Genomic DNA, 12,290 nt, shown 5'->3' with positions numbered 1-12,290 from the left:
GCCGATTTCAAAATAAAGGTATTCAAGATGAACGTCTTTGGGGTTTTAATAACAATTTATGAACACATACACACTTTACACATCAATGATTAAGAGACACATCTTATTTTATTGTTCTTTTTACATACCTTTTGCTATGTAATATTCGCTTTGAGCTTTGACTTAACGTCGTAAAGTACAGTATTGAGACCCAAATCAAATAGTGATTTTCAAAATCAGCATAATTGCGTCCAATCATTTTGCACAAATGAATGAACGATTTATGTCTGAAGGTGCTCATAGCACTGTCAAAGATGACTATACCCAAACAGGTATATAATTTAGTTTTAGATTTTGCTTAAATTGTTTGGTGCTTCTGTAATAAAATGAAGGAATATCTCACAATGTAGTGTGCACAATAATTCCAAAGTTGTTTCAGAAATTGTCAGAAAATGAAGGTAATACCTATTTGCCCTTTCCCCATTATGTAATAGAACATAGTTTCTCCTAGAATCATGCACACTTAGCGGGGGATATTCTGGCAGGTAATCAGGTACTCAGGGTAAGCCTGTGTATCGTTAAAAATGACAAACATGGTGGGCTTGCTGAGGTTGTCCGTCACACTGTCGTATCTTAGGGGAATATCCGCACTCTCTTTGAGGGGTGCGGCTTTCATACTGCTGCAGCCCAGTGTGAAGTCCCCCGTCAACACTTTTGCTACGAAAACAAACTTGTGTCCATCTGCGTTTGGTGGCGAGTATTGATCTGCGACCGACAGCGCAGAGTTTAGAGCAAAATACACCCCCTGGCCGTATACCGTGGCTGTGAAGAGAGCACAAAACAACAATAAGCCACAATAGAATCTAAAAGTTTCATTAGAAAATTATAACAATATTCAGGGGTTGAAAATATCCTTCCTAGAAAAAGTATTCATCTTGAGATGTCCTCTAGGTAAATCCAAAGGACCGATTCAAAATATCTATATTTTGTGTTACTGAAAGTCTGTAGCACAAGACCATTCCAGTTTGAAAGCAAAAAAAATCAAAAGTTCCACATACCGTTCTTTCCGCAGAAGCTCCTGTTGAATCCGTGAAGGTAAATGTCCTTCACGCTGGACTCGCTAGTCCCGTGGTAGAGGGTTCGCTCCACCTCGTTGTGTACGCCACTCTTATAGAGGCTGGCCTTCTTCAGCTTGTACTGACTGCAGAGCAGGCGATTCCCCAGTTTCTCCACCTGGAGGACAATGCACAACATCGTGAGACAATATTGGTCAATAGTTTAGAGTGAATCAGTGTTTTTGTTGGGTTTTGCTCTCCGACCTTGACAATCCTTATTTTGCTGTGGTATCCTTTGATGCTGCCGTAGAAGTTCTTCACCACCTCCTGGAATTCCTCAGAGTTCTCATCGATTCTGGAAACCTCCGGCAGATTGGCCAGCAAAGAACGCTCTGGCGTCATTCGAAGGCAGGCTAAAAAAGGACATGTTAATGATTTAATACTAAATATTAGCTTAGACCCATACTGTATGCATCACAACTCATTTCTATCGGCCCAATTTAGCCCCCACACACACAAAAAAATAGCAGAAAAACGTTTCTACCTTCAACATCAACATCCAAGTCACTGATCGCGGTGCGAGCGACCGTCAAAGACTTCTTAGAGGCCACGTTGTAATCCTCCATCTTCACGAGGTCAACGATGTGGGGCTGGCCGTTAAGCAGGATGGCCACTTCCTTCTCCTTCATCCTCCAGGTGTTCTCGAGGAACACTATGGTGTCCGGTTCATACGGCGTCATGGCCGCGGTGGCCGGGTCCTGCCTCGCCCACTGGATGTTGCTCAGGAGCTCGTCCTCGTGGCGGCGGGAGGACACCCTCTGCAGCAGCAGCCGCACGTCGGGCAGTGCCTCGGTCACAAAGTCCTTGAACCCGGACACCGTGAGCATGTTGCTCTGAACCCGGATCTCCACCGCGTGCTTCCTCTTGATCACCTGCACGGCCTGGCGGTGGAAGTCGGACATGTCCGTCAGCCCCTTCTGCTCCATGGTTTCCTCCACCTGCCGGAGGGAGACCTTCTTCTTGAGGGCGATGTCGGCGCGGATGAGGTCGCTGCTGAAGCCTGCATACACCTTGACCAGGGCCACGTCGGCCGCCCGCATGTCCTCCAGTAGCGTGCTGAGGCACCGGGGCATCGAGTGCTGGGTGCTCATCGCGTACGAGATGTAGGAGCCTTCTTGCCTGGACAGTTCCAGGACCATCTGCAGTTCCTCGTCCTCCGCGGTGGAGAACAGGGAGTTCTGGATGGCCAGCGACATTTGTTCCTGTTCCTGCAGTCCTGTGGCTCCCGGAGAGACTTTCAGCGAGGAAGGGCCGGCACTTGCTTCGTCGAGCATCATGCCTTCCTCGGGGTCTCCGGTGTCCCCCGCTGTGTAAAGATCCTCATCATCCTCTTCCTGGCTCCCTGATGACACACGTTGTTTAAGGGGAAATAAAAAAAGATAAACCCTCGTTAGTAGGAGTGAAACAATTCATAAAACACACTTTTTGACTTAAAAGTCAAAACATTAACTCAGTAAGACAATGTCTTCTAGTCTGCTGTACAGAGCCGTTAAAGCAGGGTTATAATCCTGGGGTTTGTTTCCCAAAAGCATAGTTGCTAACTTCCTTAGCAACCTACATCTTAGGGACTCAACAGTTAATATGAAAGTGTTCCCAAAAACCATTTCACCTACATAGTAAGCTCAAAGTATGGAGGAAGTTATTAAATTCCATTGTACTAGCAAGGTAAGGCTCCCTGACAGTTTCCCAACAACATAGTCTGGCTGAGTCCTTATTACCCACTTGGTAAAAAGGCAAATTAGTTACAACAGCTCTAGGGCTGTTGTAGGTCCATATTAGGCCACATGCTTCCTGGATATTCATGGTCACATTTAAGTCAGTCTTTTTTACACAATTAGCATGCCGAGTTAGCGCAGTAGCGCCTCCAAATGTTAGGGTGTGGAACATCACTGGACATTTAATGGCTCACAAATATTTTCTTTAACAACCCTCTTAGTTATTACATATGTGATAAGATTCTGGGCAGTGGGTTTCAGAGAAGTGAATTCATTGATAGCCTACAATTTAAAATAAAATAAAAAGTATCAAGAAACACCACGACACCACAAGATACTGCCCCCCTGTCAAAATGAATAGGCTATCAAAATATTGTTGGAGGGAAATATACAGCCTAGGTACTGTTAAGAGATCGACAGACCTCAAATATCAAAAATCTATCATTAGAACTGAGGAAACAAGACACATCTGGCGGGGCTTGAACCAGTGAAAAAAAACAAAAAACTAAATTTCAGGGCGAGTGCTCTAACCACTCAGACATTGGAGAGAACATTTATTTATTTACTTATCCATATCCTAGAGAATAGAGTAGACAAAGCAAATTAAATCAACTATATTGAATTGCATAGATAGTACCTACGGTGATGAATTCGCCCGTCATTAAAAATGTGTGTGACGTTTTTTCCTAACAAACAATTATTTCCGAAATTGTTTCTAAAGTTGATACAAAGGATAGGTAGGCTACACACAATCAAGTTGGCGAATATTAACCACAACTGTTTAAGAAGCATGTAGCCTAAATATGAAAGTTTGTGAGGCTTCCACCTGTGAATGATTGAATGCCTCAGAGCAACTCCCAACTCCACCTTCAGAAAACATCTGTTCAGTATGTATTAGTTGATAATTACTCAGCTAATCAACGGAGAGATCAGCTACATATTTCTATGTTAGCAAGAGATTTTTGGGAAACACTTGTACTTCGGCTGCTGCATAGTACAACTGGGCTTAGTAATAAGTCGGCAAAATGCTAACGTCCTGACTGTTTTGGGAAACACACCCCTGTAAGGTTGCTCTGGTATCAACTGTCTGTAGTTGTAGCAAGAGAAGGCTTTCCTGACAATTTCATCAATCGTCAATTTGTGTGCTTGTTGTGCAATGCAGATATTACTGGGTCAGGCACTTAAAACATGTTTGTGAACCACAAAAATCGATGCCCATATCTGCCCGAGAATTCTGTTACTGCTGCGGAGATCTCTTTAGGCCCACCGTCGTCAGACACATGTTGTTGCCTGAAGGCTGCTCCTGTTCGATTGCTGTTATTTGTTTGATGTCTGGACCAGGGGTTAAAACAAACTTTTTCCACCCCCTACTGGAAACGTCCCGAAAAACATTTTGAACCGTCCCGAATTTTCCCAAGAATCTTTTTTACATTTTGAGTCGTTAGGCTACTTACTGATAATATAATAAAAACACAATACATCATGTTGATAAAATAATATATTTATTCCCGTATTAGATTAGTTTAGCTTCAAGATGACAACCAACACCCTCAGTCCCAGAACGTGACATTCTGCCAGTACTCCACCATTTAGTGAGTTGTATTTGCCGTGTTCTTTTTGGAAAAAGTTTGCACAGTAAGCATCGCTTTAACTCACTTTATTTGGCAAAGGTTTGGACTAGTAACTATGAAGCAAAAGGAGGGGAATTGTATTACGCATGCGTGGAGATACACTTATGTAGGGCATCAGATAGATGCGTTACCTGGCTGGAGCGTTCTGCCCCCTGGGCTATGTGTTGTGACTTATCTACTGGGCAGGCGTGGACTCAGTTATGTGCTCCGATTGGCTAAGCATGGTGCTGAACTCCCGCCTCCTGGATACCGTGTGTGTATCTATGCTGCTCTCTTGTGGCTATGTGTTGGCATTGCAACTTGGTTTGTGGCTATGTGCGAGAATTACGCTTCTTTTTGTGGCCTTGAGCTTCTGGGTCTCTCGAACACCTGGGCCGCTCGTATCTCTAGAATTGGTCCATGAATGAATGGCTTCTTGTATGGGCCGGACGCCTCCCTAGGATGGGAAAGAAGCCTCTCTAGTCGCCAAGGACATATGTGGCCTGTTGGTATGAATGTGGGAATTATGTTACATATTCGTCGAGAGGAGGGTCATGCATTGAGATTTGCATGAGGCTGTTCAGAGTGTCATTGGCTAGGCGAGACCTCCAGTCCGAATTCACCCGTTTCATGCAGGAGAAGCCATGCTCGCAGCAGGAGCTGCTCCCACCTTTTTCGCGGCACAGTCAGTGCATTTACACTGCCCGAGGTAAATTTCCTGCTTGAGCTAGCACCCCAATTTACCCTTCCGGACCCTACACACATTGGCGGTTTATTGGGTTTCATTCTGATGTAAATGCGACGGCTCTGCGGTTCCAGGGGGGGGGCTTGGGTAGAAGTGTTGCACTCTCTCCACAGAGACAACACAGCGATATCATCATGAGCAGTACTAACTGGAGAGAAAGTGAAATCTGAGAGCTGCTGATTATGTAAGAGAAGGTGATGCAGTTGCATTAAACAAAGACGTTGAAAGAAAATGTGACATATTTTTCTTTAATCTCCCTGCGTCTGAAATGCGCGAACCTCTTCGCCCAGCGCTCGTCCACTGGTTTTCCACAAGCATTCCACTGTGCGATCATCCCTGCTGCGTATGCCCTCACACACACATTGTTGAAATATGTTGGATGCTTTATTCTTTCTATGTGGCCTTTAGTTAACGATCGGGCTATAATAAAGACCACGTTGGCTATGTAATCGCTGACAACAGGGGACATTTCCTAGTGGTTGGACATTTTAGCGTGCGGACAGCCTTTTGTCGGGACGTGGATCCCGCAACCCAAAATCGGGATGTCTGGTCACCCGATGATCGGGCCGTTGCGGGTATCAATTGTTGCAAAAAATATTGCTTTGGGTGGATATTGATATTAGGCAGCGGGTACGGATTACATAATAGCTCATCCGTGCATCTCTAGTCTAGAGTCCGTGCGCAGCCCCAACTTCTCCAGTGAACCAGGAAAGCCCGCGCCGTGACGAACGGGGGATTTTACCCCTTCGGTTTTACACAGGAAACTCGAGATAAGACGGTGAAATCGCCGGGCGTGCCAAGCTGCGGCCGAACTGGCTTGGCAGTGTAAAAAGGCCGTCACCATTGTTGCAAGCAGTCTCTGCGTCTCACTGAACACAAACGTGAGCGCGCCAGCCAATTGAATGAAGCTCAGTCATTTTTCCATTTACCTTTTCAAATAAGTCTTTTCCACCGACCGCAAACCCGTTCTGGTTTGCAGAAAGTGTTGAAAACTTAAACAGAAAAATGAAGTCAGTGTCCACAAAATTCTCTTCGTCCCGAAGTCGACCCGAGAGAGAATATTGATCCTCCCGATGACAATTAATTACGTCCCCGGGACGACAGGACGTCGTTAATTTGAATCCCTGGTCTGGACACCTTGCTCGACCCACTCCACTGTGTACCTTGAGAAAGTGCCTTTGATATTCAAATCAGATAACGGAAGGGCTCTCGATTTGAGGAATTGCAGTGCAGTCTGAAAAGCCTGAATGTTTTCCACCGCAGCCGATTGTGTGTCAAACATGCCGTGCTCGAGAACACAGTGCCGACCGTGTCTCTGTACCTCAGATTCTGAGAGCATCACTTGACTTTATGTGGATATTTTTCCCAATTTAATTCCAGCATACACTCAATTAGTTATCTGTATCATCTTTTTGATTAAATTAATTGAATCACTTATGATTTGTTTTTTTTACTAGCTGCAGTATACAGTTCAATGAGAATTAACAAACTGTTTCACTCCTAATAGCCAAAGCAGTATACTACCTTTGTCCAAATCACCATTGTCTGTTAAAGCTGACGGGAGGCTGGCTGCAGTGCGAGCTGAAGCCGCCTTCTGGAAGTTTATGTGGGACAGGAGTTTCCATGCAGCTTCAAAGATGTCCTTGAAAGAAAAACGTGGATTGTAGTAAGAAGAGAATGCCCAAATGCAGATTGCTGCATTTTACAAGAAGTATCCAGACCCCTTCCCCCGCTCCCTGACACCCAACCGTAACCCCAGCAGCGTCCAACCCAATCCCCACCACAACCTAACTACCCCTATCCTCGACTCCCTCACATCCCACCCTAATCCCAGCCCTTACCCTAAACCACCTCACACACACGCACACACACACACAAGAAAATAATAGTTTCCCATTGATCATCACCTGACTCTGCAGAGGGGCCCAGTGGATCTTGTCCAAGCTGATGCAGATCTGGAACTTGGCCCGCATTTCGTTAAGGATGCCGGTCCCCTCTGACTCTACCAGGAAGCGGGCCACACCCGACTGGTTTATGGTGAGGGTTTTGGTACACACTGATGAGACCATGCTCTGTAAGAGCTCTTGTGCATTTTGACAGTGACCAGCCAAGCCCTGGATCTAGAATATGCATTCAGCAAAAGAAGGCAGAAATTGATTTGAGTTCCAAAAAAACTTGATGATGGTGCATCACTAATGTATTAAAGATCATTTTGTTTTGTGTTGGATTTCAATGTGCGACATACCCTTAAACCGCAAAGCTCTTTCCCATCTATCGGAAGAATCACAACTTGGTTCATTTCAGCCATCAGCTGATGGAAATACATCTGGACGTATTTCAGCATGCCTGGCTCCATGGCGATGAACTTCTCCTGCTCGATGGGGGTCAGGAGGAACACGGTCACCTTGCTCCGCTTCTCGTCCTCCAATCCTTTCAGCGTCCACAGGTCCACACTCGCCCCATCCTCAGACACCCTCGCCGAACACAAGCCCAACGTCCGGAGGAACGCCGCCCACTCCTCAGAGTACAGCATGCACTCGTATTCCTTCTGCACCGGGATGCATATTGTACTCAGCTGGGATGTCAGCGAGACACACCCCTGGGTCGCCATCTCCTGAGACAGGGCAGTAACCACGATAACCTTGTCTAACACCGTGTAGATGGCGGTAATCCCCAGTTGAGAGAAGGTTTGAAGAAGTTTTTCTCGCACGTCGTCATTTTCAAGGAACTTGGCCATCTCAACGTCAAGGGTCAAAGTCGACTGAGCCATTCCAGCCAATAAGTCGACAATGGTGGTCTTCAGACGCTGCAGTTCCTGTTTGTCAGGTCCGGTGAGGTGAACCGTGTCATCTACAACCTGCGTGTTTACGTTTGGATGCGTCTGGTGGATGTCCTGGGGAAGGGTGCTCAATTGGAACAATTGGAGTTTCACTGAGTCCTGGATTGTGATGTCAACCGAATGTGTGTCTGGCATGACCTCTGTGACGTCCGCCATGGCTCTGCCCACTATGTCAATAGACCTCATGTTGGAGTTGACGGTTGCTAAGGCTGTCTGCTGCGAGGACCGGATCTCAATACTATCAACAGTCAGAGGACTGGCCTGTTGTTGAACTGAATCCAAAATGTCTACCTCGCTCTCGGGCCCGTCGTCTGAGGAGACACTCACACAGCTCAGTGATGGATCGCTTTGGGCTTGACAAGCTGAAGGTTGGTTGAATACATGGTAGGGAGACACGGTGAGGGTGGCATCGTTCAGTATGTGTGGATGCTTCAGGACATGTTCCACAGCTAGATATGGAGAAAAGAGTTCATCAGAAGAAAAACTGGAACTCTGAGTGATCAAAGGCAAATATACTCTTCCAGTGTTCATATTGCTATCAATGAATAAGAAAATTATGAGTTACACAAACGAGTAGAATGATGGCTCGTCCAATACCTTTATATTAATAGTAATAAAATAAAATAATAATAATAATGTGAGGAAGGAATTAAATTTCTATCCAATGCTAGGGTTGTCTTGTTTTAGAGGTCATTAAACAATACTTTGTGCAGTTTAAAAAGTCATGAAACACCCACTGACTTTGGGAGTAAAAACATAATTTTATTATAAACTCCAACATCCCCGTTATCTTTATGTCAAAGGTGGATTCTAAGGTAGAACTTTCTGTATATGGATAGAAAAGAGAAGGTCTATTCCACAGCTTAACTACCTTGTGATTTCTTTTTTTCTTCCATTTTGCCTAGATAGAGCAACATTTCTTTATCAGAGCAAACATCAATATCTACTTTGTCATTGACCATTCATCTTTTCACTCATTGTTGAATGGCGTGTTTGACATGTAATACATGTTTTCATATTTTCTTGTTTTCTGTCCATTTATTTAATGCAACCAAGTAAGAAACGACCAACGGGGGCAGGTACTAAGAATGCTAAATACATGGAACACAGGTGATCCGATTAACTAATCACCACGGGTGACAAACATTACACTAACAACACAAAAGAAAAAACAGTAAAGAATTGGGCTGGGGCCGGATCAGTACAAACCCTGGGGGTAAGGTTTAGTATACTGAAAAGATGCACAAAAGAAAGGTACACAAAAATACATCAAGTGTAATTGGTCGTTGGAATTCACTATGAAGCGGTGCAGCGGAAGGGCTTACCTTCAGGGTGGACAAAGGTCACCCGGGCAGTGCTCTCCGAGAGCATGACGACCTCCTTCACCTTCAGGTCCACCGGCTGGCTGCCCTCGAAGTGCAGCGTCAGCAGCCTGACGGACAGGCCGGGGTGGAGGTTCTCCACCAGGACGGAGTCCGTCTGCTCGATTTGCTCCAGGGTGAGCCTTGAGCCCTCCAGCGGCTTCTTGGATATCTTGGAGCTCAGGCTGAAGAAGTCTGTGCACCCCGTGAAGAAAAATAATTCATATAAATATGTAGTACAAATGGCCGCCTATATTGCCGGAAAGAGATGGCCTGGAGACCATCCTGATCACGTGACCTCCACATTCGGTTTGGGCAGCGGGCGGTAGTACTTGCCTCGACAGACAAGCTCCTTCAGCCAAACAGTGTCACAAAACATGGGACTCCGGTGTGCTGTACAGATACACTTTATCCACCGGAGACTCTGCTAGCACGTACTCTTCTTGTTTGAAAATTATTGAGCATATTTCCACAATAACTACACTCATGGTTGTTTTAAATACTATAAATGTTACCACTCTATGCTTTGAGAGACGCCATTGTTTTTGCAGCTGTGCCTGTGTTGTACATCAACTACAACGACCCGTGCCTAATTGGCCCCGGTAACATTGTCCCTTCGGGACATCAATGTGGGTGACAAGAGGTCCAGACTGGTTGGTGTAGTGTAACAGTGTGAGGTCACCTGATCAGGACGGCCACCAGGCTAAGAGGAGATGGGCTGAGAACAATTTCTTTCCTTCTTCCCTAAACTCTTAAGTGGTTGGGGAAAGAAAATCCGAATCGTTCATGCATCCAGTGATGGATGCTGGCTAATTATACTTTGATGGATTGAGGTCTCCTACTTGTATGTACCAGGCCACGGGTAGCAGACTTAACAAGTGAAGATAAGTTTCCTACCCATACCCTGTTACATTAAAGGGATGATATCATGCTTTTTTCGACTCTTCCTTTTCTTAGACTGTTATATGACGTATGTATACATGTTTTACGTCTGCTAAGCTAGAAAAATCTAAGTCTGAGCCAGGGGGTGTATTCGCGACAACCGAGAACGCCCCTCAATAAGTGCATGATAACGCTTGCCACGCTCAGACTTTACTTGCGAAACAGTGTGACATCTCTGTGTGGTGGGCGGTGCTGAAGTGCAGAAGTCGCGCCTCCCGGCTACCCGCAATGTTTACAAATTCTAGTGAGTTACTGACGCACGCGCAAAGCGTTCGACCAATCGCAACCGAGTGGGCGTGCTGACCAATCAGGACTGGACTGGGCCGCAGGACTGGGCTACTCGGGAGGCGGGCCTTAATGCGATGTGATACAAATCCGAACGTTTTTGAAAGACGCTTAAATTGGTTTTGCAGAAATTAACAGTGCGAGAATAACACAGGGTATTTCTAACATACAGGCATCTAACCCTATTGTACGTTTTAGTTGTACCCCCAAATGCAATTATTAACTCTAAAAAAGCATGATATGGGATCTTAAAAAGGAGCAGGCCCATAACTAGTGCCGTGAGTGACACCTGTGTTTATCCTACAGTGACGTCTCTGTGAAAAGGGTCCGTGAGCAATGTCCAACCTGTAGCGAGGGGCTGATGTAGATAGACGAGGAGGGCGTCCCGGCCAAGCAGCGGGGTTATGGTGTACTCGTCCACGTCCACCTCCATCACGTTCTCCACGTACAGCTCCACCAGCTCCATGCAGGTGTTGGGCTGGAGGCCACACAGCAGCAGCCTTCGCTGGTCCTTCAGGACGGGTCTTCTTACGGTGATCTCTGCGTTGTAAACAACATGCTGCTCTTTGGACAACACCCGCGCGGCGACTGTTTGGGAGAGGGGGTAGGTTAGGCAGGTTCTTACATTTGTGTCTATATACAAAATATTGTTTAAGGATAATTATATCCGAATGCATTTCTGAGATATGTCTCACTACTTCCTAAAAGTGTTAATAATCGATCATCATCATTGTGGGTCAGACTTTTAAAAGGCTCCTTCCTTTGATAGTTCATTTCTGCTTGCCTTCAGCCTCTTCAAAAACTAGAAAGGCATGGTCCCCGTTCTTCTCCACAGATACGAGTGGACCTCCGCCAGAGCGTCGCTTGTTGGCGAAGTACAGCTGCAGTAGCTCCTCGTCCACACCCTCGGGTACACCCCGCACCTCCACCGTTCTCTTCTCGTTCTCAGCAGACATCCTGGCGTGATCTAGGTACAAGTCTGGGTTATTATCAAGAGCTGTGCGAGATACACATGTGACATGAACAAAGCATTCCATACACCCTGGTGCCATCCACAACAGCCATCAATCTGCATTCACTGTCATGTAAACGGTGTTGTTGTTTACATGTGTTAGGCCTACTTTCTGAGGCCTACCTGGAAGGATAGTCTTTATACCTTCAAAATGAAATGTTTAATATACGTGGAGAACATTGGCCATATACCAGTACATATATATTACACATGCAGCGGAACAATTCTTTATTTAGTTTAACTTGTTGCAGAGGATCAGCGTTTATTCGAAAGTGAAACCAATCCCTAGCGTCGATTTGGTACATTTCGAAATAAGAGTCACTTTAGAGACACAATATTGACTTCAAAATGTAGTCTGACGATTGCAAGACTGTCTATGTTTTGGCAATAATTTGAGGTTCACTTACTTGAAGTTCACATCGTCACGTCCAGTAGTCGTACGTACGTACTTCCTTGTTATAGCGCAGACTCGCCAATAGGTGTAGCATGCCTTTAAGTTTAAGGGGACAGGTTGGGCGGAGGGGGTTCTCCCTGTGGGTTCTCCGGTCTGTCACTTCAGTTTCCGGTCTCGTTCTGCGTGGGTCAGTTACAGAATCCGGATCGAAAATAATAACGCCATTACACGAACAACAAAAACGGGGAGAATAAATATGGAGTTCGAAAAATAATAGTTTGTCGAATATTTTT

The 12,290-nt window shown here is 45.5% G+C and overlaps 1 protein-coding gene across 1 annotated transcript; it reads right to left on the bottom strand.

Moving 5' to 3' along the window:
• Nucleotides 1-18: 18 nt before the first annotated feature.
• On the bottom strand, nucleotides 19-12,288 carry parp10 (poly(ADP-ribose) polymerase family member 10). Its single transcript, XM_056582556.1, has 11 exons — nucleotides 12,011-12,288; nucleotides 11,376-11,558; nucleotides 10,937-11,179; nucleotides 9,329-9,559; nucleotides 7,410-8,452; nucleotides 7,072-7,284; nucleotides 6,689-6,806; nucleotides 1,579-2,436; nucleotides 1,299-1,447; nucleotides 1,038-1,212; nucleotides 19-801 (listed from the first exon to the last, which is right to left on the bottom strand). Exons 2-11 carry the CDS (start codon nucleotides 11,545-11,547, stop codon nucleotides 503-505), a joined length of 3,501 nt encoding a protein of 1,166 aa, XP_056438531.1. The 5' UTR covers nucleotides 11,548-11,558; nucleotides 12,011-12,288; the 3' UTR covers nucleotides 19-502.
• Nucleotides 12,289-12,290: the final 2 nt, after the last annotated feature.

This window comes from Gadus chalcogrammus, chromosome 22 (assembly GCF_026213295.1).
Source record: "Gadus chalcogrammus isolate NIFS_2021 chromosome 22, NIFS_Gcha_1.0, whole genome shotgun sequence".
NCBI classification, from domain to species: Eukaryota; Metazoa; Chordata; class Actinopteri; order Gadiformes; family Gadidae; genus Gadus; species Gadus chalcogrammus.
This window is presented reverse-complemented; position numbering and strand designations above follow the sequence as displayed.